This window comes from Capra hircus, chromosome 16 (genome assembly GCF_001704415.2).
Source record: "Capra hircus breed San Clemente chromosome 16, ASM170441v1, whole genome shotgun sequence".
In the NCBI taxonomy this organism is placed as follows: Eukaryota; Metazoa; Chordata; class Mammalia; order Artiodactyla; family Bovidae; genus Capra; species Capra hircus.
In genome coordinates, this window is record NC_030823.1 from 74,609,505 (window position 1) to 74,635,916 (window position 26,412).

Genomic DNA, 26,412 nt, shown 5'->3' on the forward strand with positions numbered 1-26,412 from the left:
CAGAAAAGAGTTATCAGATCAAGAAAATAGAAAATGAGAATATAAAGACCCTTTGGGTCACGATACTAATTTCATGCAACAAATCCTTTATTTTTTGATGTACCATAGTTTGGGAAATACTGAACAAAACGTTTTAGAAATACACTTTGGGTGGTCTTCTATTGTAGACGGCGTTTTTTTCCTTCTTTTAAATATCTATACAAAAGATGACTACTAATACAAGTGAAAATATGGCTTAAAGTCCTCATGACCATGGATTTGACAATGGGTTCTTAGATATGACATCAAAAGCACAGGAAAGAAAAGAAAAAAAAAAGATCGACTGGACTTAGTCAAAACTACAATCATTCATGCTTCAGAGAAAAGAAAAAAAAAAGAAAACATAGCAGAAAAATGGGAGAAAATAGTTACAAATCATATATCTGATAATGGGCTTGTAGTTAGAATATATAAACAATTCTTACAACTCAAAAGAACAAGAAAAATAATCCAATTTAAAAATGAAAACAGGATCTAAATAGATACTTGTCTGAAGAAGATGTATGAATGGCCAATAAGCACACTGAAAGATGTCTGACATCGTTAACCATTTGTTGTTGTTCAGTCGCTCAGTCATGCCTGACTCTGTGACTCCATGGACTGCACCACGCCAGGCTTCCCTGTCCTTCACTAACTCTTGAGTTTGCTCACCCTCATGTCCATTGAGTCAGTGATGCCTTCCAACCATCTCATCCTATGTTGTCCCCTTCTCCTCCTGCCCTCAATCTTTCCCAGCATCAGGGTCTTTTCTAATGAGTTGGCTCTTTGCATCAGCTGACTAAAGTATTAAGTAAATTGAAATAAAAGTCATCATGAGACACTACTTCACACAAAGTGGGATGGTGATAAAGTCAGATAATAACAGGAGGTCTTAAGGATGCGGAAAATGGAGACCCACAAACACTGCCGAAGGGAATGTAAAGCGGTGCACTCAATTTGGAAGACAACCTGGCAGTTTCTGGAGGTTAAACATAGGGTTGCGATGACTCAGCAATCCTCCTAGATATCGATAAATACCTAGGAGAAACGAAAACATGTATCTACACAAACTTACATGTGAATGTTCCTAGCAGAGTTACTCATAACCCAAAGGTAAGAACAACTGTTCCAAAATTGGGAAAGGAGTATATCAAGGCTGTATATTGTCACCCTGGTTTATATGCAGAGTACATCATGTGAAATGCCGGGCTGGATGAAGCACAAGCTGGAATCAAGATTGTTGGGAGAAATATCAATAACCTCAGATATGCAGATGACACCACCCTTATGGCAGAAAGCGAAAAGGAACTAAAGAGCCTCTTAAGTGAAAGAAGAGAGTGAAAAAGCTGGCATAAAACTCAACATTCAGAAAACTAAGATCATGGCATCTGGATCACAATAAACTGTGGAAAATTCTGAAAGAGATGGGAATACCAGACCACCTGACCTGCCTCTTGAGAAACCTATATACAAGTCAGGAAGCAAGAGTTAGAACTGGACATGGAACAACAGACTGGTTCCAAATAGGAAAAGCAGTATGTAAAGGCTGCATATTGTCACCCTGCTTATTTAACGTCTATACAGAGCACATCATGAGAAACGCTGGGCTGGAAGAAGCACAAGCTGGAATCAAGATTGCCAGGAAAAATATCAATAACCTCAGATATGCAGATGACACCACCCTTATGACAGAAAGTGAAGAGGAACTTCACAAAGCCTCTTGATGAAAGTGAGATAGGAGAGTGAAAAAGTTGGCTTAAAGCTCAACATTCAGAAAATGAAGATCATGGCATCTGGTCCCATCACTTCTTGGGAAATAGATGGGGAAACAGTGGAAACAGTGACAGCCTTTATTTTTGGGGGGCTCCAAAAGCACTGCAGATGGTGACTGCAGCCATGAAATTAACAGACGCTTACTCCTTAGAAGAAAAGTTATGACCAACCTAGATAGCATATTGAAAAGCAGAAACATTACTTTGCAAACAAAGGTCTGTCTAGTCGAGGCTATGGTTTTTCCTGTGGTCATGTATGGATGCGAGAGTCAGACTGTGAAGAAAGCTGAGTGCCAAAGAATTGATGCTTTTGAAGTGTGGTGTTGGAGAAGACTCTTGAGAGTCCCTTGGACTGCAAGGAGATCCAACCAGTCCATTCTGAAGGAGATCAGCTCTGGGATTTCTTTGGAAGGAATGATGTGAAAGCTGAAACTCCAGTACTTTGGCCACCTCATGCGAAGAGTTGACTCATTGGAAAAGACTCTGATGCTGGGAGGGATTGGGGGCAGGAGGAGAAGGGGACGACAGAAGATGAGATGGCTGGATGGCATCACTGACTTGATGGACGTGAGTCTGAGTGAACTCCGGGAGATGGTGATGAACAGGGAGGCCTGGCGTGCTGCGATTCATGGGGTCACAAAGAGTCGGACACGACTGAGCGACTAAACTGAACTGAACTGAAAATCACTGCAGATGGTGACTGCAGCCTTGAAATTAAAAGATGCTTGCTACTTGGAAGAAAAGCTATGACCAACCTACACAGCATATTAAAAAACAGAGACATTACTTTGACAACAAAGTTCCATCTAGTCAAAGCTATGGTTTTCCCAGTAGTCATATATGGATGTGAGTTGGACCATAAAGAAAGCTGAGTGCTGAAGAATGATGCTTTTGAAATGTGGTGTTGGAGAAGACTCTTGAAAGTCTCTTGGACTGCAAGGAGATCCAACCAGTGCATCCTAAAGGAAATCAGACCTGGATATTCATTGGAAGGAGTGATGCTGAAGCTCAAACTCCAATACTTTGGCCACCTGATGCAAAGAACTGACTCATTTGAAAAGACCCTGATGGTGGGAAAGATTGAAGGTAGAAGGAGAAGGGGGCGACAGGATGAGATGGTTGGATGGCACCACTGACTCAATGGACATGAGTTTGAGGAAGCTCCGGGAGTTGGTGATGGACAGGGAAGCCTGGCATGCTGCAGTCCATGGGTTTGCAAAGAGTTGGATGCAACTGAGTCATTGAACTGAACTGAAAAACAACCCAGATACTCATTAATATACACAAGAACTAAACAAAAGTTACATCGAAACAATGGAATATTCTGAACTATTCTTACATGTCATAACATGAATGAACCTCAGAAACATGCTAAGTGTCAAAAGCCAGTCACAGAAGACTACGTATTATGTGGCTGCATCTATATGGCATGTGCGGAGTAGACAAATGTAGAGAGACACAGGAGACTTGGGTCGCCTAGGGTAAGAATTGGGGAGGGGCTGATGACTGAAAGCTGAGGCTGATGAATGTTCTAAAATTGATAATGGTGATGATCACACGACTCTGTGATTATGCCAGGAAACACTGAATTGTACATTTTAAATGGGCTAATTGTATGGTATGTGAACTATACCTCAATAAAGGTATTTTCAAAAATAGTGGTCAATAATTTTAAATCAATGAGAAACACAGGGAATGTAAAAAGCAAAAAACTAAGACAGTATCAAAATCTATGAGGAATTTGTACTAACACAAAGATTGGTGGTGTTGAATTAAAAAAAAAAAAAGAACTTGTAAATCACTCTTTCTGTTGAAACAGCTGACCCCTAGGTTAGGAGGAAGCAGGTATTAATAGAAGTTTCATTTCTCCTCCTCAGTATTGAGGGGGAAATCTTGAACTGGGACTATTACTTAGAATTTTGTGAATAACAAAATACATATAAAAATGTTTTATTCAGAGCATAGGAAAGAGGATTTTAAAGTTGGATGTTCTCTCTCAGTTTCTGAGAATTTCTTTCTTTCTTAAACTCTTTTGTGGCACATATTCCAAATCAAGGTGCTTGGTCAGCAGCGATGCGGTGCTTGCTGGTAAGCTTTGCCGTGCGTGGCTCACTATTCTCTTCCATGAGGCAAAGGAGCCAAAATCAAACATAACAGGAGTAAGGCTGGAAATAGGAGAAAGCCTTTTACAGGTAATCTCAGGTGCTGGGAGTCACAGCCACATTTCTTGGGGAGGTGAGTAGAATTTCATTCCCTATTCCTTCCAATCTAGTCAGAGGGCTTCAGCGAGACTATTTGGAGGCCATGATATTTATTTTTTACACACTATGTCTGATTCACGACTGAGAGAAGTTGAGGAGGTAAAGAGAAACCGGCAGAGGAAAAGTCTGAGGCCAAGAAGGAGAGAGAAACTGGCGTGAAGCCAGCTTTTTAAAGTACTTGCCTGAAAGGCCCACCTGTAGCCACTCTAGGGGGTTCATGTTTGGGAATGCATGTAAGAATTAAAGATTTTAAAATTAAAAAAAAATAAAAAATAAATTAAAAAAAAAAGAAAAAAAGAAAAGGAGAGCCAGCAAGATGTGTGTTTTTTCTTGACTTTCATTGGAGTATCGTTGACTTACAATGTTGAGTTAGCTTCAGGTGTGCAGTAAAGAGACTCGGTTATACATACACATCCACCCACTCTCCTGTAGATTCTCGTCCCACATGGGTCACTGGAGGATGGAGTAGAGGCCCCTGTGCTGCAGAGTAGGTCCTTAGTAGTTCTCCATTTTATATATAGTAGTGTGTGTATGTTCCCTGGTGACCCAGATGGTAAAGAATCTGCCTGCCATGAAGGAGACCCAGATTCTATCCCTGGGTTGGGAAGACCCCCTGGAGGAGGGCATGGCAACCCACTCCAGTATTCTTGCCTGGAGAACCCCATGGACAGAGGAGCCTGGCAGGCTATAGTCCATAGGGTTGCAAAGCGTCAGACATGACTAAGCAACTAATACCCACAGTGTGTGAATGTTAATCCCAGCCTCCCAATTTATCCCTTCCCCCTTGTAACCATAAGTTTGCTTTCTACATCTGTGACTCCATTTGTTTTGAAAATAAGTTCATTTGCACCATTTTCTTTTTAGATTCCATGCATAAGCAATATCATATAATATTTGTCTTCCTCTGACTTCACTCACTTCAACAATGTCTGGCTCCACCCATGTTGCTGCAAGCTCAATATAAAAAACAAAACAACCCAATCAAAAAAAAAAAAAAAGTGGGGGGGTAGAAGATCTAAATAGACCTTTCTCCAAAGAAGACATACAGATGGCCAAAAAGCACATGAAAAGATGCTCAACATCACTAATTAATAGAGACACACAAATCAAAACTACCATGAGGTCTCACCTCACAGTGGTCAGAATGACCATCATCAGAAAATCTTCTAACAATAAATGCTGGAGGTGGTGTAGAGAGAAGGGAACCTTCCTACACTGTTAGTGGGAATATAAATCGGTGCAGCCACTATGGAAAACGGTATGGAGGTTCTTTAAAAAGAAAAGCGGAACTACCACATGACTCAGCAATTCCACTCCTGGCATATATCCAGAGAAAGACACCATCTAAAAGGGCACACGCGCCCTAGTGTTCATTGCAGCACTGTTCACAATGGCCACGACATGGAAGCCACCTAAATGTCCACCAGCAGAAGAGGGGCTAAAAATGTGGTACATATATGTGTACACAATAGAATGCTACTCGGCCACAAAAAAGAGAGCCAGCAAGGTTTTGAAATGCAAAACGAAATAGGTCCCAAAGTGCCATTGAAGTAATTATCCGCAAGTGTATCGCTTCTCCTCTTCTTCTCTGTGTTTCCCAGAGGGGCCCAGGTCCTGGTTGTTGACTTGGATGGAGCCACGTGTGGGAAGAGCTTGGGGTGACGGAGGGAAGGCTGGCCGGGCCCTTCACCTCCATATCCTCAGCTCCCGAGGACCTGGGGGAGGAAAGGCCAGCTCACTGCGGCCCAAGCTCAGGTTTTTCATTACTGTGTTGAATTGACGGCAAATGGTTTGACCAGATGATCTAATATATGATGTCGTGGATTTTATATTGCATCACCACAAAAGACAGAATTGCTGACGAGATGCTAGCACTTGAGCTTGAATTAGGATGGTGTACAGTCATGCTTTCCCCCTCCTATTAAGAAAATAAACTGTGTGTATTAGCATTTGAATGGGATAATCAGTTTCCATTCATGCATTTATCCACGCTAAGTTCTAAAGGACGGCAAGATGGGAAAGCCTATTTAAAATGCTCCTCACATGATTTTCACCAGCTTTTATTTCATGGCAAGTATACACACAGAGTAGTCGATCAAACTGTTTGATTCAACCATTGTTGAAATGTCAAAATTCAGCAGTTTTTAACATTTTACTGTATCTGCTCTATCAGCTTATCCAGCTATAAAAATTCATGTATGAGTTTACCTTTTAATACTTTCAGTTCAGTTCAGTTCAGTTCAGTCGCTCAGTTGTGTCCGACTCTTTGCGACCCCATGAATCCCAGCACACCAGGCCTCCCTGTCCGTCACCAACTGCCGGAGTTCACTCAGACTCATGTCCATCGAGTCAGTGATGCCATCCAGCCATCTCATCCTCTGTCGTCCCCTTCTCCTCCTGCCCCCAATCCCTCCCAGCATCAGAGTCTTTTCCAATGAGTCAACTCTTCGCATGAGGTGGCCAAAGTACTGGAGTTTCATACTTTAGCTGAACCAAATCAAATGAAGTTGCTGACATCATGACAAGCCACATCATACTCACCATTTTCAACATATTTTAAAGTCAGAAGAATGGGAATTCCTCCATCACAGGTGGATTGGGTTGTTTTAGCTCAATCCTCTTACTGATAGCAACCATGTGTGTGTCAGTCACTAAGTCGTGTCCGACTCTTTGTGACTCCATGGACTGTAGCCTGCAAGGCTCCTCTGTCCATGGGACTCTCCAGGCAAGAATACTAGAGTGAGTGGTCATTCCCTCCTCCAGAGGATCTTCCCAACCCAGGGATCGGACCCAGGTCTCCTACATTGGCAAGTGGATTCTTTACTATCTGAACCAAAGTGCTGGACATCGATAGCAACTATAAATATTTAATAAAGTATTAAAAGCTGTTGGAAGGCAGTAGTGCACTACCAAGACATTGAGGAATTTCAGGGCCAAGATTTAAGAGAAGGGAAGCACAGGGATTTCATCCCAGCATGCAGGAGGCACTTCCTTTCTCACAGGGCTTCCCTGGCGGCTCAGACGGTAGCGTCTGCCTGCAATGCAGGAGACCCGGCTTCGGTCCCTGGATCTGGAAGATCCCCTGGAGAAGGAAATGGCAACCCACTCCAGTATTCTTGCCTGCAGAATCCCATGGACGGAGGAGGCTGGCGGGCTACAGTCCATGGGGTTGCAAAGAGTCAGACACGACTGAATGACTTCACTTTTGTTCTTTCTCCTCTCAGAGCAATCCTTGATTCGGGACTGATGCTAAGAAGACAATGATGACATGCATAGCTATCAGCAGACCCTGGGGTCTGTTAGGAACCTAACAGTGGTTTGCAGAGCCTGCAAGAGAATAGAAAGCTCTAGGGCCTTGAAAAATGAGAGTATGTGAGAAGAAGATACAGACTGTCTAGGGACCCAAATCCACCTCAACACCATCTCAATCCAAACTGGATAAAGGTGATGTGCAGTAGTTAGTGTTTCTAGGCTAGCTGTCAGTTGGGAACAGAAATAAATTCTCTGGGGGTAAGATGACGTCATTCATAACCTTATATTGCACCTAAGTTTTCATCTTGAATGTCCTTTATTCATTTTTAAAAAAATGAAAATAAAAGATGTGTGTTTTGGAAGGGGAATAAAACAGATGATAAAACGCCTCTTCAACTTCAGCTTCGAATATGCACAAGTAAACTCTAAGAGAGCAACTCTAAACAAAATCCAAACTCACCCCCAACGGAAACCAAGAAGCCAGATACGCTGACACACAGCAGAATGGAAGACAGCAGACCGTTTCTGGATGGGAGAATTCAGTTGAAAGAAGGCAAGGAAGTCAGTTCTCTCAGGCAGTAGACCATTTTTACAGGCTACAGCCTGACAGAACTCATCACTCAGCACTTTGCAATGGAGTGAAGCCTTGGGTTTAAAGAAAAAGCCCACTGACATTCCAGCCACAGGTACCAGTGAGGTGGGCAGGGGCAGTAATGTCCACTGAGAAAGGGGGCAATGGGGAAATGAGGCTAGAGAGTGTGAAAAGACAGGCCCGACTTTTGGGTGTGATTTCTCTGTAAATCACCAAATGATTCCTGCTGGGCTTTTTGTGGCTGTGCTGGGTCTTCCTTGCCACGTGGCCTTTCTCTACTTGTGCAGAGTGGGAGCTGCCTTCGTTGCAGTTCCTGGGCTCCTTGTTGCGGATCACGGAATCTAGAGCACGTGGGCTCCAGGGGCTGCAGCTCCTGGGCTTTAGAGCACAGGCTCAGTAGTTGTGGCACCCGGGCTTAGCTGCTCCGAGGCATGTGGGATCCTCTCTGATCAGGGAATTAACTTGTGTCTCCTGCATTGGCAGGTGGATTCTTTACCACTGAGCCATGAGGGAAGCCCCTCCAAATGACTCTTGAATATCTACGTATTATGCAAACTCAAAGTAACTCAGATAAGGATCAAAAATAATTGAAATAAGATTTGAGCTACCACTGCAAAATCAATGCTCAGCTTGAGCCAATCAAGTTGTTAAAAACATTTTGCGGGGGGCGGACGGAGGGATACAAGACAATCCTGTCTCCACAATACAACATTCAGTGAGTCTAGGACACAAGACAAAATTATGTGGCACACAAATAGAGGAACGTAGCCAGACACACTTCCGGAGTTTGCTGAAGAGTGAACATCTGCACGCTGACAGCAAGGCTACGAATCATGGGGGAGTTCTACTCGAAAGCCGCCTGCGTGTGAGGGAAGCAGAGGGCTGCTGCCTGTCCAGGAGGTCATCACCTACTTTAGAGCAGAGAGAACATACGTGGCATTGAGAGGGCTTGTAGGAAAGTGGCCACAGCGCAGAGAGAGCCTCAGAGAAAGTACCAGTGGAGGGAGACACCGAGTAACCCATGTCCTTAATAACATTACTAAGATAAACACAGATGTTCAGTTCAGTACAGCTCAGTTGCTCAGTCGTGTCCTACTCCTTGCAACCCCATGGACTGCAGCACACCAGGCTTCCCTGTCCATCACCAATTCCCGGAGTTCACCCAAACTCATGTCCATTGAGTTGGTGATGCCATCCAGCCATCTCATCCTCTGTTGTCCCCTTCTCCTCCCGCCTTCAATCTTTCCCAGCATCAGGGTATTTTCCAGTGAGTCAGTTCTTTGCATCAGGTGGCCAAAGTATTGGAGTTTGACCTGCAGCATCAGTCCTTCCGATGAATATTCAGGACTGATCCTTTAGGATGCACTGGTTGTATCTCCTTGCAGTCCAAGGGACTCTCAAGAGTCTTCTCCAACACCACAGTTCAAAAGCATCAGTTCTTTGGCGCTCAGCTTTCTTTATGGTCCAACTCTAACATCCATACAATACTACTGGAAAAATCATACCTTTGACTAGACAGACCTTTCTTGCTAAATTAATGTCTCTGCTTTTTAATATGCTGTGTAGGTTGGTCATAGCTTTTCTTCCAAGGAGTAAGTGTCTTAATTTCATGGCTGCAGTCTCCATCTGCAGTGATTTTGAAGACCAAAAAAATAAAGTCTGTTTCCATTGTTTCCCCATCTATTTGCCATGAAGCGATGGGACTGGATGCCATGATCTTAGTTTTCTGAATGTTGAGCTTTAAGCCAAATTTTTCATTCTCCTTTCACTAAGAGGCCCTTTAGTTCTTCTTTGCTTTCTGCCATTAAGTGTGGTGTCATCTGTGTATCTGAGGTTACTGATATTTCTCCCAGCAATCTTGATTCCAGCTTGTGCTTCATCCAGCCTGGCATTTTGCACGATGTACTCTGCATATAAGTTAAATAAGCAGGGTGACAATATACAGCCTTGATGTACTCCTTTCTTGATTTGGAACCAGTCTGTTGTTCCATGTCTAGATCTAACTACTGCTTCTTGAACTGTATACAGATTTCTCTTGAGGAAGGTCAGGTGGTCTGGTATTCCCAAAAGGCTTTTATGTAGTCAATAAAGCAAAAGTAGATGTTTTTCTGGAACTCTCTTGCTTTTTCGATGATCCAATGGATGTTGGAAATTTGATCTCTGGTTCCTCTGACTTTTCTAAATCCAGCTTGACATCTGGAAGTTCACAGTTCATGTACAGTTGAAGCCTGGCTTGGAGAATTTTTGAGCATTACTTTGCTAGCGTGTGAGATGAGTGCAATTGTGTGGTAGTCTGAGCATTCTTTGCCATTGCCTTTCTTTGGGATTGGAATAAAAACTGACCTTTGCCAGTCCTGTGGCCACTGCTGAGTTTTCCAGATTTGCTGTCATATTAATGCATATAGATCTTATTGGACTATTAATGTACCAACACACAACAATAAAGATCAATCACAATTATTGATAGAAGAGTTTGTTTCTAATAATGTTCAGCAGGTATGAAACTTAATGATGCCTTGGCAAAACAAGGGCAAAGTTTAGAACAAATTTCATTGTTTTTTTAGATAATCCAAAATAAACCATTATTCTAAATACAAGTTATCTGCATTAATGATGGAGTATTATTCATAGAATAAAATTAGGAACTTCCTTGGCATTCCAGGGGTTAAGACTCTGTGCTTCTGAAGCACAGTGTGTGAGTTCAATCCCTGGTAGAGAAACTAAGGACCCACATCACATGCTACATGGTGAGGCCAAAAGGTGAAAAAACAAAAACAAATAAAAATAAAATTAGATTATTAAAATTAAAAAAAAAAACCACCTCTGTTCTTTTAAGATGTTTCTGAAATAGGCTTCTGTAAAATTGGAGGAAAAAAAAAATGGTCCATAATCTATGAAAGCTTTAGAAACACTACTTTATGTAGCCCCCATAAGCATTTCTTGAAATAAGCAGGTTTTTAGACCATCCTTCTTTCTCTACATAGGTTGGAAATTTTTACACACACTCACAAATACACATGCCCTCAAATAGATTGTAAATGAATGTTTATCTGCATTGATTTTACCTCCTGTGAAGAAGTTATAAGCAAAGTGTTTTCACTGGAATTCTTCCTTTGTTGAAAGTAGAACTATAGTAGGTTATAATGCTTTCTTTATACAGAGAATCAGTGACAGGTGGACAATATAAAAATTTAAAAAGTAATAAAAAAGACAGCATTTTCTTAATCAGTAAAAGGTTTTAAATGTACTATCTGGAAATCATTTTTCATGTATAACTTGATAGAAATACTTCTTTTGCAAATACTAATTGGTCATAATCATCTTAGAAGAAATGAATACCAATTTTATGCTGCTTGACTATATCCTAGCAGTATAATTTACCAAGTAAATAAACTGTTTATACTAAAATTCTGTGACATGAAAAATGAAGCATTTGGGAGAGTCAACAAAAACCACAGTTTGGAAAATTCTCAGTACCAAGAGTGCCCAAAACACTTTATTGGAAGACAACAACAAAAAAAATTCTCTAGTTACCTTCAATATATTCTACAATACATCAATATGGTCTTTAGATCTATTCTAACCAGGTCTCAGACAATTTCTAATTAAGTTTAATCCTTACTCCAACAAATAGTTAAATGGTCTTTCCATTTCTGGCTATTACCGATTTATTTCTAACAGTTAAGAACTGTCCTGGCCCCCATTTCTAGACAGACTTTGGGACCCGATCAGACTGCAAACAGCCACTGGAGGTAGGTGTCTGCGGCCCAGGAACCACGGGTGCAGGGTTGGCAGCAGCGACCCAAAGCTATGAAAAACGGGTGGTGTTTCATAAATGAATCATCTTCAGGTCTGTGCTCAGGGACTAGAGTTTCTATTACAACCTTGCTCTCCCCAGGTCAAATTATAGCCCCACTCAGTTCCAAGTCTAGGGTTTTTAGTATGTGATGAGGTGGGCTGAATTTGCCCAATGTGTCCGGAGGGGCTCAGTTGCCCATCTCGATGGTCGTCAGGAAGCAGGGGTCGATGGCATTTGTGGGGTTATTTAATCCTCTTCTCACTTCTATGTGAGTTGGCAGACTCTTTAACTTTTCAACATTTATTTTGGACAAATGCCTCAATTTACCTATAAAACAGGAACACTGAGCTACTCTTTTCCCTTTAGGAATATGATTATATGCAAACTAATGCACTATTTTAAGATGACAGCCATGGATAACAGCGTTGGAATCATGTCGTGACATCAGTTTGTTACCTGAATAAAGCTATTAAATAAGAGAAAGAAAGAATATAAAGTTTATTTGCTACATATGTCTTTTTAACTTTAATACAAAGTCAGATTTTTAAAAGTTGTACAAAGAAACCTAAAACCACTTTCCATCTGCATGATGAGCTTTCCTGTGTCTTTTCTTGTACAGGCTGAGACGCTTGCCTCTGCTAATAAGGAAGGCTGAGCGTGTCCATCACCATCTGAATAGCTTTCAGAGGAGTCATGATTTCTTCCACATTATCTCTTCTCAAAACCCAGTCTGGTTTGAGTCTGTGAGAAGAACAAAAACCTTTCATTAACTGAGTTCTTCTCTTAAGAGAGTCATGTCCACAGCTTTGTCTTAACTGAAAGGTGGCCCTTTGTGGACACATCACCCCCTCCAGGCCCCTCACGCAGGTGGGAGGCTTCCTGTTATAACTTCAGATCATTACTCCCTATCTTCCCCAAGGATGATGGTGGCTCCTTTGAAGCTCAGGATATTCAGCCATGAAACCCCAGGGTCTTGTATGTAAACTTGGTTCCTGGTCTCCACTGGACTCCTGTCCCGTCTCAGAACTCCAAATCCTTGCAGCCAAAGAGATGACCCCCTCTTCTGTCCGTTTCTTCCCCTTTCCTGCAGCTCCACCCCTTGTCACATGACCACACGATAGACTGGCACCACCCTCAGAAGGTGCCCAGCCTTCCAGCCCCAACCGCCACTTGGGATTCATCCACATCCTTCAACTTAACATGTCCATGCTCACAGGCTCCGCCCACCGGGGGCCCACTTTCCTGGACCTCAGTGCAAGCCTGCCCCCAGCACAGCACTGCACACCTTTCCTTCCCGCTGCATACCTTTCCCTCCTGTCTGCCTTGGGTACCCCAGTATAATCTCCTTTGCAAATGCTGTTAACGCTATTGTCGCTCTTTCCTACTGAATTCAGCTGGAAAGTTCTAGACGGATTCCCAGTTGAATCCAGGCATCTGCCTTTTCCGTTCCTGCATGCTGAACGGTGCTAAAGAGAAACTATACAACCAGGCTGGCTGATTGTACACCAGCGATTGAAACCACCTAGAAATTGCTTCCTTTCTCTTTCCCCAAGATGACTATTTTATTTTTCAAATGTCCCCTCCACACCCTCCCCCATCTGCTGCGGAGTTAATGTTTATTATCTCCTTCACTGAGAAAATAGCATCATATCCATCTTCCTCACATGAAATCCCTATCACTATATGCAATTCCACATTTTCTTACTCTTTCCAGTGAAAATTCCAAATCTCAATTAATTGGGGGGTGGGGAGGGGAGTGGTCACACAGAGTGGGTGTTTCCCTATCATGGACGAGCACTGTGTGAAGAGAGAGATGAAATCTAGGCCACGTAAGATGTAGATGAACCTCACAAAGCTGTATTTATCAAGCTAAATAGAGAAGTTTGTCACAGAAAGCTGCCTATGTTTGATCCCATGTATGGGACACAGCAGAAAAGACACAACTAAAGATACTGAGATCATGTCAGTAGTTTCCAGGATCGGGGGTCAACGTGAGAGAACTGACTGAAAGGGGCACAAGGGAACTTTGTTGTGACAGAAATATTTTATCTCAGAAAAGGTGCATATATACTGTTTGGAGTTTTCCCCGCCCACTCTCCCCAACAATGGCCCCCCCAAAACAAACCCCTGACTGTGTCCTGATGCTGGGAAAGATTGAGGGCTGGAGGAGAAGGGGTTGACAGAGGATAAGATGGTTGGATGGCATCACCGACTCAATGGACATGAGTCTGAGCAAGCTCTGGGAGATAGTGAAGGACAGGGAGGCCTGGAATGCTGCAGTCCATGGGGTCGCAAAGAGTCGGACGTGACTGAGAGACTGAACAACAAATTTCACAAGGGGGAGTGGGGGGGAAGAATCTTCATTAATATGTGAATAGTTCTACAATGTAATTCATATTAAAATACACCAAGTTCTAAAATAAACATCATACGTAGAAAAGGTGGTGGAGGTGCTCAGTAGCGTCCGGCTCTCTGCAGCCCTGTGCACCACAGCCCGCCAGCCTCCTCTGTCCACGGGATTCCCAGGCAAGGATACTGGAGGGCGTTGGCATTCCCTCCTCCAGGGGATCTTCCCCACCCAGGGACTGAACCCACATCTCGCATTTCCTGCTTGGCAGGCGGATCCTTTACCACTGAGCTACCCGGGAAGCCCTGGCTCAATGAACAAATGAAGACTTGGTGACACGCAGCTGCAGGGCACATTTACTGCTCACCTTGAAACCATTCTGGTTCTTACAGGTGTTTCTGGAAAAAAGGAAAGGCTCACAGAAGAATTCTTCTTTTGTTTACAAAGGATTCTGTCAGTATTCACTTTATGCTTATGAGCTGTAAGTTTGTAGAGACTATAAATACGGTCGACAACTTTGGACCTACTTTGAACATCCTAAAAAAGAAAATGTATGTTTATTAAAATAGTTTATGTTTATTAAAATAGGGTTAAACTTCATATCCTTTCTTTGCCAGAAAAATCAATCTCAGTTAACAAACACTGCGCAGTAACTGACAAGCTTTTAACCGTGAAAAGCCATGCTCTCCAAGTGCAGCAGTTAGACTGGTTTAAACCATAAACTAATTTAAAAGAATAACGAAGAGGGCAAACATTCAAAAATGATACACTTAATTCCATACTGAATAAAAAAAGCAAACATTAGAGTCAATATACCTATTCTACATCGTTATCAAGTCTCATGAATTTTACCTCCTCAAAGATTCCAGTGTTACCCACCTACCTCTCACAGAAGCAGCCCCAGGTCAAGCACAGTCTCTGGCCCAGACCCCTGAGTGCCTACACTTGCCTCCTTCCTTGATGGTCTCCCTACCTCTACACACTCTCCCAAACCCATTCTTCAATCAGCAGCCAAGGTGATGTTAAAACTTAAACTGGAACATATTCCTTTGCTTAAAACACCTTTAGTGGTTTCCTGCGGTTCTCAGGATAAAGGTCACAATCCTATCCCGGCCCACAGTGAGACCTGCTGACTGCACACCTGGAGAGGGTAACTCAGAGACCTCACCAGGGAATGCCTGACACGGCTTTACATCACAGCGAGAGGATGAGAAGCCAATACACTAGGCTGCTTCCTGGTTTGCACGGTTCTGACTTCCCTCAAGTACATGGAAGCTGGTTGCTCCTGTGTGTGCCCAGTCACGTCCGACTCTTTGGGGTCCGATGGACTGCAGCCCACCAGGCTCCTCTGTCCATGGAAGTTTCCAGGCGAGAATGCTGGAGTGGGTTCCATTTTCCTATTTCAAGGGCTGTAATAAGTCCTACTTCTAGAATTCAGCTCCTCTGACATGTGAGGAACAATCAGATCAGCCCAAAAAGAAGGTGTGAACACACACAAAACCCTATTTAAGTTATGATACTTTCCGCATTAAAGTCTTGGGCTTAAGAACATGCAAAAATTACCGCAAAGGAAAAAAAGCTGATGAATACTCACCGAAGCTCGAGTTGTCGTCTTTAATAAAACAGCCAACAAACAACAGGTTTTTGTGAAAATGCTTCTGCTCTTGTCGGCGACTTTGTCACCAGACTTTTCCTGGTACATCTGCAGAAGCTCCAGCAGTGTATCTACACAGTTTTCGACATCATAAATCGCTGAAGTCGTCTTGTCATACTGGAGGGGAACAGAACCAGGTTACGAGTTACAATGAGGGCAGATTCTCTTAGAAACACCAACTGAGAAGGAGGCTTAGAGACAAGTTTTGGACCATCTGCATCAAGAATGAGGACTTTATGAGATGACTTTCTGAGGTCATTTCTGGATCCATCTTATATGCAGATGTGCCTTTTAATGTTTTTCTTCTCAACCTACTTTAAAGTTCCACAAAAAATGAATCAAATCTGAAATCTCTGAAAATGCACACTTAGATGTAAATGAAAACAAGGTAAAAAACAAGGACATTTTAGTGAGACCCTGTCAGAAAAAACATACCATATCTGTGATAGATAATCATATCTGTGATAGGCACTCGTAGCTGTGATAGGCACTCATAGGTTAAGATAACCATAAAGGTAAGAAGAAGGTGAGCTTGCTTTAAAATAAATAAATGTGATGATCATTAGCCAAGAATATATCTTTCATGCTTCAATTGTGAATCGCATCATTAGATTCATGTTGACATCTGCATGGTAACAGATAATGCTACTGGTACTAAGAGAAAAACAGCAAAGCGATATGAACACTTAGCACTTTTTTGGCACATCTGTGGATTAAGCACATTATGTGCACGGATTCATTTATTCTCACAATAATATAATGAGAAAGGTATGATGACTACCGTCAGTTTACATTAAAAAAAGGGAAGCATAGAGAGGCTGAGTAACCCAGAGTGAGCGGCAGAGCTGGGATGCAAGCCCAGGCAGTCTGGCATCAGAGTCTCTCAACCATCACTCCTCAAAAAGAAAAAAACCCAGGGGAAGTCTCGAAGTTACGGCTGATAGATAGGGTGAGGAGGATAAACCTGCCATGTCGACATCTCTGCATGTGTTAAAGTTTGGTGGAGACTACCTTGAGAAGTCCAAGGCCAAAAGGCTGACATTCGTACCTAGAGTGTCCCAGGGAGCCCGGGTACAGCGGTGGTATCAGCCTGTTTTGCCACATGTGATAGGAAGAGGTGCTGCTACCCTGGTACAGCACAGCGTTGGAGGGTCGGCTCTGGCAGGGGATATATGTGAGCCCACGTCCGGCCCCACCGCTGACCACACGCTAGTCCTTGGGCTGGGACCCTCCCTCCTGTAAGGATGATTATTCCTTCACTACAAGATGGGAATGAAAAAACTGGCTTGAATCTCAACATTAAAGACTTGAAGATCGTGGCATCTGGTCCCATCTCTTCATGACAAATAGGGAAGAAGTGGAAGCAGTGACAAATTTTCTTGGGGTCCAAAATCACTGGGGACAATGACTTCAAGCCATGAAATTAAAAGACGGTTGGTCCTTGGAAGGAAAGCTATGACAAACATCTCTTTGCCAATAAAGGTCCATATAGTCAAAGCCATGGTTTTTCCAATAGTCATGTACAGATCTGAGAGTTGGACCATAAAGAAAGCTGAGCACTGAAGAACTGATGCTTTGAAATTGTGGTGCTGGAGAAGACTCTTGAGAGTCCCTTGGTCAGCAAGGAGATCAAACCAGTCAATCCAAAAGGAAATCAACCCTGAAAATTCATTGGAAGGACTGACGCTGGAGCTCCAATACTTTGGCCACCTAATTTCTGATGAGCCAACTCATTGGAAAAGACCCTGATACTGGGAAAGATTGAAGGCAGGAGAAGGGGGTGACAAAGGATGAGATGGTTAGATAGCATTACCAATTCAAGGGACGTGAATTTGAGCAAACTATGGGAGATGGTAAAGGAGAGGGGAACCTGGCAGGCAGCAGACCATGGGGTCGCAAAGTAGGACATGACTGAACAGAAAACAACAACAAAATGGGAAGGATGATACAAACCACTTTAGAGGATCAACACGAGGACTTAATTAAATGATGCATGAAAAGCACTAGCACGTAGTTAGCAAGTCCTTGATAAATGCTTGCCATCACTGCTATCAACACTACAAAAACAGAAGAAATAAAATCATAACATTCAACGTTTCTATGTACAGCTATGTTACACGAGTCAGCATATCCCCCTAAAACCCTGGCATGCAGTAAATGCACTGTAACTGGGAGATCTCAGCTCTAGAGAAAGCAAGCATAGACCTAACTTGCTGGAGGAGAGCTCTGGACCACGGGACGCTTCACAATCGAGCTGGAAAGTACCTTGGCGACATTAAGCAAGACTTGCACGGCGTATCTGATGACCTCCATACACGGGACGCTCCGGTTACAGCTTCGGATCAAGACAAATACTTTAGAGATTGCTCCGCTCTGGGCCATCTTCTCGCAGCAAATTGAAGACAATCTAGTAACTGCCTCTGAAAGAGGAAGAAAAAAAAAGAGATATTCACAACAACAAAAATCAGCCTCTTAACTACTCGTGTGTGCTAAGTTGCTTCAGTCCTGTCTGTCTCTTTGTGACCCCATGGACTGTAGCCCACCAGGCTCCTCTGTCCATGGGGATTCTCCAGGCAAGAGTGCTGGAGTGGGCTGCCATGCCCTCCTCCAGGGGATGTTGCAGACCCAGGGATCAAGACCACGTCTCTTACATCTCCTGCACTGGCCGGCAGGCTCTTTACCACTAGCGCCGCCTGGGGAGCCCCTTCTTTGCCTACTCTAAGGTAAAAATGCATTTCTAACCTTCTACAAGATACTGTTGAAACAAACTAACCCAGGTGCTTCAGGGCCTCAAGCACAGTGGAAAGGTACTTGTACGTCAGGAGATGGTGCAGGGCAACTACTGTTCTGTGGTAGAGCTTGTTTTCTTCCCGAATCTCCCTGTTAACACACTGAAGTCTCTGTCGAATGGCTTTAGTTTTTGAAGTATCATTTTTCTTCCTCCAAGAATATCCTCTCCATAGTGCCTTAAAGAGACAAACCAGTAACTTGAAGATTGCAACCCCTGATGTTGTGAATTTATATCTGTATCTACTTCCAAACAAAGTAAATATTTTCAGTAAAATTATATGATGCAGTCAGACACTTTGCAAGTAGAACTTCAATTCAGGATCTAATAAAGAGCAAAATAAATTTTTTTAAGAAGAAATACGTATAATATTCCTGCGTATGAGCTAAAGTAGCATTCATCGGTCAAAGGTGGCTAACTGTATTCAAAATGAAAAAAATACCTTTGCAGCTCTCAGTCATCAACTTCCTATAGGGAATTTGAAAATAAAGTGCTTAACAATGAAATTATGGTAGCACAGTGCTTATGAATGGTTCTACTGGCCAGCCTTAGTTTTCTAGAATGTGTGCGATTGTGCTTTTTGAAATGTTAGATGTAGAATTCCTGGGTGGTCCAGTGGTTAGGACTCAGCACTTTCCATGCTGTGGCTTGAGTTCAATTCCTGGTTGGGGAACGAAGATCCTGCAAGCCTTGAGGTATGGCCAAAAAAATAAAATAAAATAAAATGTTAGGTATCATGTAGATGAATTGCAAAATCATAATATCTTCAGTTACCTGAATTTTAGCGATTCTTTTGTTCAAGTTTTCCTGCTTTTTACGGAGGAGGAAACGGCGGACAGCTCTCTGTATTACGGAGGCAGCCCTGCTGTGCTGGCTCGCTTGTTCTCGAGCTTCATGCTGAATGTTCACGATGCTGTATTTCTGAAGAAACCTCTTACGCTGTGATCTTGCTCGAAACCATCTCTGTTTAAGACGGATGAAGATCTTTATTATTTCAGGTTTTTAAAAATGAATGTATACATATATATACAAATGAAATAAATAGAACATTATATTGAATATCTTTCACCCTCCCCAGTGGCATTACTTTTCCACTCAAGTTAGTGCAGATCTTTCCAGGCCACAGTATGTGAGTGTGAGTGTGTGCCTGTGCGAGTGTGTGCATGTGAATTCAACCCTGCACAACATATTCCTCATTTCATAATTTATATAAATCTTATTAAGCTGTGTATTCAATTACTTTTTTTACTGAACATACACAAATGGGATTCTTATTCAGAATACATAAAGAACTCTTATAATTTATTAAGAAAAAAACACTCAACAGAAAAACAAGCAAGGTATATGGAAAAAAATCTTTTTAAAGCACATTATACACAGATAAGAATCTGAATAATCAACACAGGTGAAATGTTTTTTTCAGAATTGTTAGCAGTCAAAGGAAATCCAAAACAAAAATGATATAATTTGCCATTCATCAAAATGACAGAAATCACAGAGTCTTCCAATGCCACAAGTTGGCAAGAATGTGGAGAGAGAAACAGGTACCCTCAGATGTTGCTAGCAGAAGAGTAAATAAGTCCAAAGCACCAGAGAATAATTCATAGCTTCAGTGCTGTGCCATAAAACATCAACTTATCTCTAAACCATCACGACATCCTAACAGCTGTGTGGCCAAAGCCAAATGTTATATAACCTTACTAGAGGTATTTGGAAATTGCTTATGAAATATCAAAAAACTTTAAACAAAAATTAGATCATAGTCTTAATGCAAAGGAAAGCTAACCTGAATACAGATGGCTGAGTTAAGCTGTTTATTGTTAGCGTTCTTTAGAGCCATGTGACGCCTGTAGGCTCTTTGAATTCTAAGAGCAGACAGGTGATAAAAGGCAGCTGCTGCGAAGTGAAGAAGCCGGATTTTGGCTCTCTGCTCTGAGATCTGAAGGAGAAAAAAAATTAACAATCAAATAGTTAACTCTTGAGATGATCAACCAATGCTTATTTCTGTATATCTTCAATATCAAGTTATATAAATTAGCAATAACAAGTTAGCTTTTAACTATTAAAATTATCTACATTGTAACTTGAAGTAATTATATTCCTTTGCTGCTGTTGTTCAGTCCCTAAGTTGTGTCTGACTCTTTGCGACCCCACGGACTGAAGCACACCAGACTCCTCTGTCCACGGGATTTCCGAGACAAGAACACTGGAGTGGGGAGCCATTTCCACCTTCAGGGCATCTTCCCGACCCAGAGACTGAACTCACGTTTCCTGCATCTCTTGCATTGGTAGGCGAATTCTTTACCACTGAGCCACAAGCCCCCAATTATATTCCTTACAATATGTTCAATGGTGAAACCCCTAACTGAGGGTATAGAAAGCAAAATTATATTTGGGCACTTCACTCAAGAATTTAATTACGCTAGCTAAGGCTTAAAATGTACCAATTGTACCAGGAGAGGTCTAGGAATACTAAACTCAGGAAGGGCTGGCGTGTTCCAAGCAGACTGGCTGGAGACGGTGATAACAAGCGGGACAAACATTGGACCGGATCTCTCCAGTGTTCCGGAGGAGGCACTGGCACCCCACTCCAGCACTCTTGCCTGGAGAATCCCATGGATGGAGGAGCCTGGAAGGCTGCAGTCCATGGGGTCACTGAGGGTCGGACACGACTGAGCGACTTCACTTTCACTTTTCACTTTCATGCATTGGAGAAGGAAATGGCAACCCACTCCAGTGTTCTTGCTTGGAGAATCCCAGGGACAGGGGAGCCTGGTAGGCTGCCGTCTATGGGGTTGCACAGAGTCGGACACGACTGAAGTGACTTAGCAGCAGCTCCAGTGTTCTGGAGATGGTGATATCAAGCGGGACAAACATCTGACCGGATCTCTCCAGTGTCAGGCAGTGTCGCCGTGTAGCGGACTCCTGTAGCGGAAGCTCCCAACAGGGGCCTTTGGCCTTCAGAGTTCCAGCTTATACTCAGTGAACAAAACACAGATTTCTCCTTTAAGTTTTTTTTTTCTGTTTGCCAGTGCCGCATATATAGGATGCCCAGGATGTTATGAATACCCTAGGGAGCATTCTTCCCTGCTGCAGGTGTGGACGTTATTGCAGATGGTCTTACAACGCCCTGACAGAGTTGCCTGTGGTAGCACAGGACGACGTGGATGACAACCTGCTTCACAGGTGGAGCCCTCACTCAGACTTCAGCTCCTTTGTTGAGATTTATTGCCCGAGAGAATCTATTTTGTATTTCTGGGGAGCATCTACGGGAAACAGATATCCTGCTTAAAAACACTCACCCTTTTCCTTACGAGCCAACCACGCACCAGTGCTTGTAGGACGACTGTAGAGTTTTTTAATTCGACATATTTCATCCTCTGATGCTTCCCAGCCTTCCTGGCTCGTATGAATCTCTGTATGGTCAAAGCAGCTGATTTCTGCTGGAGAAACACCTGCCTTGCTTTATATCCTCTGAAATTTGCTTGAATCAAACAAGCAGCTTGATGTCTCTATAAGGAAAAATTTGCAAGTGACATTAACCTATAGATATAATATTTCAACTCAGTGGAGGTTCTGGAATTTCTCAATGTAAAATATAATGTATAATTATATTTCTTAGTTTAAGATGTTTTATGTCATAGATTTCAAAACCCATAGAGGTCTATAGCTGAAAGTGAAGTTTTACGGAGGTGTAAACCAGGAGCTATAGATACCAGGTACTCTTCCCCTCTCTTCTTCTTAATACTTTTCATTGTGAATGAGCAAAGGACTAATATTACTACAGGACAAAGGCACTTAATAAAACAACTAGTTACACTCTAGAGAAGAGAATGGACATCATAAGCAGCTATGAGGGAAGCTGTTGGCAGCTTCAAGAACCGTGGCGTAGTCCCAGCCCATCTTAGGTTCCTCAATTCCAGAACATCCTTACAATCAAATTCCAAGATATGTAAAATCTCTGGATTGAAACAGGAACTAGATTTGTTTTATGACACAGACCCCCATATATTAGTTGACTGACCTTGAGCAAATCCCTTTTTGTCTCCAGACCTTGCTTTACTCATCTATAAAATGGGAATGCTGACAATAACTATCTCATGAGAATCCCCTTAGTAAATATATAATAGAAGCTGTAATAATAATAGTGGGTATATAATCATACATAGTGAATATTACATGAATGTAAAAATTTACAATTAACTTTTAATTTATTAAAAGATCATAGGTATCACTGCTATTCTAAAACTGATGCTAAATATTTTAACTATATCACCAATTGTGGCTGAGAGTATGTGTTAGACTCATATAGACAGGATATGCTACATCTATTACGACTTTTTTTCAAACTTGGGTCTGAGAATACTTTATAAATACAGGTACACACACAAATATTTACAAATAGTATTTTTATGAGTGAATATAATTTTTAATTGACTGCAATGATGTACTTAAAATAAATGTATTGCTAAGTCACTTCAGTCGTGTCCGACTCTGTGTGACACCATAGACAGCAGCCCACCAGGCTCCCCCGTCCCTGGGATCCTCCAGGAAAGAACAATGGAGTGGGTTGCCATTTCCTTCTCCAATGCATGGAAGTGAAAAGTGAAAGTGAAGTCGCTCAGTCATGTCCAACTTAGCGACTCCATGGACTGCAGCCTTCCAGGCTCCTCCATCCATGGGATTTTGCAGGCAAGAGTACCTGGAGTGGGTTGCCATTGCCTTCTCTGAAATAAATGTATAGTTAGGTCTTTACTCTTTTTGTTTTCTATTTTCTAAAGTAGTTCTTTACACATGAATTGCTTTTTTTAAAACCTACTTTCGTCATTAAGGATTGTTCATGAGTTGTTCTTCCAGAGAGTACAGCTCTCCATCTTCTCTGAATGATGACTGCTGATGCTCTCACATTCAAAAACCTACAAAGCGATTATTGGAAAGTGATTTCAAAGTAACTTATTCAGTAAGTATTTACTGCCCACCCCCGTAAATACTAAAGGAGAAAGAAGGTAAAAGAAAGGCAATGGGAGAATAAATAAAAAGTAGAAATGAGTAATTTATATTAGGTTCTAGCAATCAGGATGGTACAAACACACACAGAGAGATACAAACAGGATAACACAATGCAAAAGAAATTTTACAACTGTTCAATACTTCAGTGGTCAAGAAATATTAAGTTCTAGAATGACAAAACATTCTGAACTGGATCAGGGGAAAGTAGGATTAGCTAGATCTAGAGAAAAGCCTCAATAAAGGGCTGGTGGTAGAATGAATGGTAGAGAATAAAATCTGAGTCCACATTGTAATCAAGTCTTTAAGCAGACAGAGGTGGTCAAGAAGAGAGTTTGGGAGGGTGGAACAGCATCAGCAAATGAGAAGTGGACACTCAACCGAAAGATGAGCGCCATCAAAAGAGCTAAAAGAGACAGAACTGGAGAAAAACTTAAAATGTGAGGGACAGTGATTAAACTTTAGCATCAATATAGTAGTAATAGGCAACAACATAGAATGGGCAGGTCTTTATCTGTTTGTTCACAACTGTGTGGAAAAGACAGAGAGATTAACCAAGTCATGTCACCACTTTTCCTAGAAAATAAGGCTGAATGTCAACAGGAAAACTAAATACTGGTCCTTAATAGCTGAGAAAAGCAACTCTCAGCTATTGTTAAGCCTGACTCTACCCATGGAATTAATCTAACACAAGTGTGCTCTCCTAAAACAATCTTTAAACCACTGATACAATAATTCATCAATTCTGGGAACGGAAGAAAAAATTCTTACACTACGGAATAAACAATAGCATGAACAATCTGGTAAGAGCTTCTGAAAAGGTGTTTCAAAGAAGTGAAGTAGGAAGAGGAAAATAGAATTAACATAGACAAGTTGGTAATTATGTCATCATTAAGGATAGAGAACAGGTGATAATACAAAGTTAAAAAAAAAAAAGGAAAGAAATGTTGCCAATAACTAAATCAACAAACAAAATGGACCAGTGCACTGACAAGCAAAGCAACAGTACTAGGCCCTTTTACCTACTTCCCATTCCTCCATCTGTACCCTTATCCTTAAGAACCTCAGTTAATCAGATTTAAGTAAATACTTTCACATCACTTCATGGCAAGTAGATGGGGGAAAAGTGGAAACAGTGACAGATTTTATTTTCTTGGGCTCCAAAATCGCTGTAGATGGTGACTGCCACCACGAAATGAAAAGATGCTTGCTCCTTGGAAGAAAAGCTATAACAAACCGAAACAGCATATTAAAAAGCAGAGACATCACTTTGCCAACAAAGGTCTATATAGTCAAAGCTGTTTTTCCAGTAGTCATGTTTTAGATCTGAGAGTTGGACCAGAAGGAAGGCTGAGCACCAAAGAATTGATGCTTTCGAATTGTGATGCTAAGAGAAGACTCTCGAGAGTCCCTTGGACTGCAAGGAGATCCAACCAGTCCATCCCAAAGGAAATCCGTCCTGAATATTCATTGGAAGGACTGATGCTGAAGCTGAAACTCCAATACCTGGGCCACCTGATGTGAAGAACTGACTCGTTAGAAAAGACCCTGATGCTGGGAAAGACTGAGGGCAGGAGGAGAAGGGGATGACAGAGGATGAAATGGTTGGATGGCATCACTCACTCAATGGACATGAGTTTGAGCAAGCTCTGGGAGATAGTGAAGGACAGGTAAGGCTGGCGTGCTACAGTCCATGGGGTCACAAAGAATCAGACATGACTGAGCAATTGGACAACAACTGGATTATACCATCAAGGCTCTATCTCAAAAAAATAAAACAATTTCAGAGATAATTTTGTTACAATAATGGAGAAAACATCAACAAACCATATAAATGAAGCATAGCAACTATTTAAAAGAAAAACCAACAAGCGGTATTATTTGATACACAAACACACACACACCACACTGTCCTCTACACAGCTGACACAGTACCGTCTTCTCTGCTGTTGGGTGCAGAAGCAACGCTGAATGATTCTAACAGCTCTTAACACAGCCAGATACTCCTTACGTGCTTTCCAGCACCTGTACCAGGCTTGAATCCTGCAGGCAGCTTTCACTTCTCGTAAATATTTCCTGGCTTTGTGTCTCCTCCACACAGCCTATTAAACAAATAAACATAACAAATATGCAATGAGATGTCTAATTTTTTTTTTTAGTCAGTATTGGAAAACAACTAACATAAGTTCAGGGAGACAAGATCAACTGCAGAAACGCCGTCACATCCCAACTCTTCTGTGAGGCTCGCTCATCCCTGACATGTGAGCTCTCTGAGAACAGTGGGCTGATCTGTGCTTTTACCCCTGTGGCTGGCTGCCGGCTAGGCCTCACACAATCCTAGCAAGTATTTGAGCTGTAAGAGCTGCACAAAGCCTGGGAAGCCAGGTGAGTGCACTGCCCTCACCTTTTCAACCCTGTGAAGGAACACAAAGGACACGCACGTGCCGACTCCGCTTCCGGGGAGAGGACGGGGACCTCCCCACCGCCCTCCCTACCCCACCTCAGATGCACCTGGGTTCAGGCCAGCTGGCTGCGGAATCCCAACATCCATCCAGCCGCGACCATCAGACTTTCCAATTCTGGCAACCCTGCAGCTGACTAAAAGCTTAAGTGATAGTTACAACTTAAGTGCTTAGCGCGATACTCAGTGCTACGATTCCTTACAGTAACACAGGTAGGCACTATTAACTCTAATTTAGAGATGAGGAAATGAAGGCCCAGAGGAACTGACACCAGTAAAGGAAATTGCTGAAGTCACATTTAATAAGCAGCAGACCTCTCTTATTTAATCTTGACAAAAATCTTGTGAGATGATAATTAAGCTCTCTCTTTCACAAAACAGAAATTAACGTTGAGACTTGTTACCTCATAGTAAGTGAATAGGGTCAAAATCTGAACCTGAGTCTACTTGATTTCAAAATA

General features: G+C 42.2%; 1 protein-coding gene across 1 annotated transcript in view; it reads right to left on the reverse strand.

Moving 5' to 3' along the window:
- The window catches only part of ASPM (abnormal spindle microtubule assembly), a 62,486-nt gene continuing 47,436 nt past the window's right edge, over positions 11,363-26,412 (reverse strand). Inside the window, exons 19-28 of the mRNA XM_018060804.1 lie at positions 25,426-25,592; positions 23,303-23,399; positions 21,786-21,995; positions 20,270-20,422; positions 19,258-19,446; positions 18,469-18,661; positions 17,961-18,115; positions 15,636-15,812; positions 14,409-14,578; positions 11,363-12,435 (exon numbers count right to left, since the gene is read on the reverse strand). Coding sequence (XP_017916293.1) covers positions 12,333-12,435; positions 14,409-14,578; positions 15,636-15,812; positions 17,961-18,115; positions 18,469-18,661; positions 19,258-19,446; positions 20,270-20,422; positions 21,786-21,995; positions 23,303-23,399; positions 25,426-25,592 — 1,614 coding nt within the window. The 3' untranslated portion in view covers positions 11,363-12,332. The remainder of the gene's footprint in view (positions 12,436-14,408; positions 14,579-15,635; positions 15,813-17,960; positions 18,116-18,468; positions 18,662-19,257; positions 19,447-20,269; positions 20,423-21,785; positions 21,996-23,302; positions 23,400-25,425; positions 25,593-26,412) is intronic.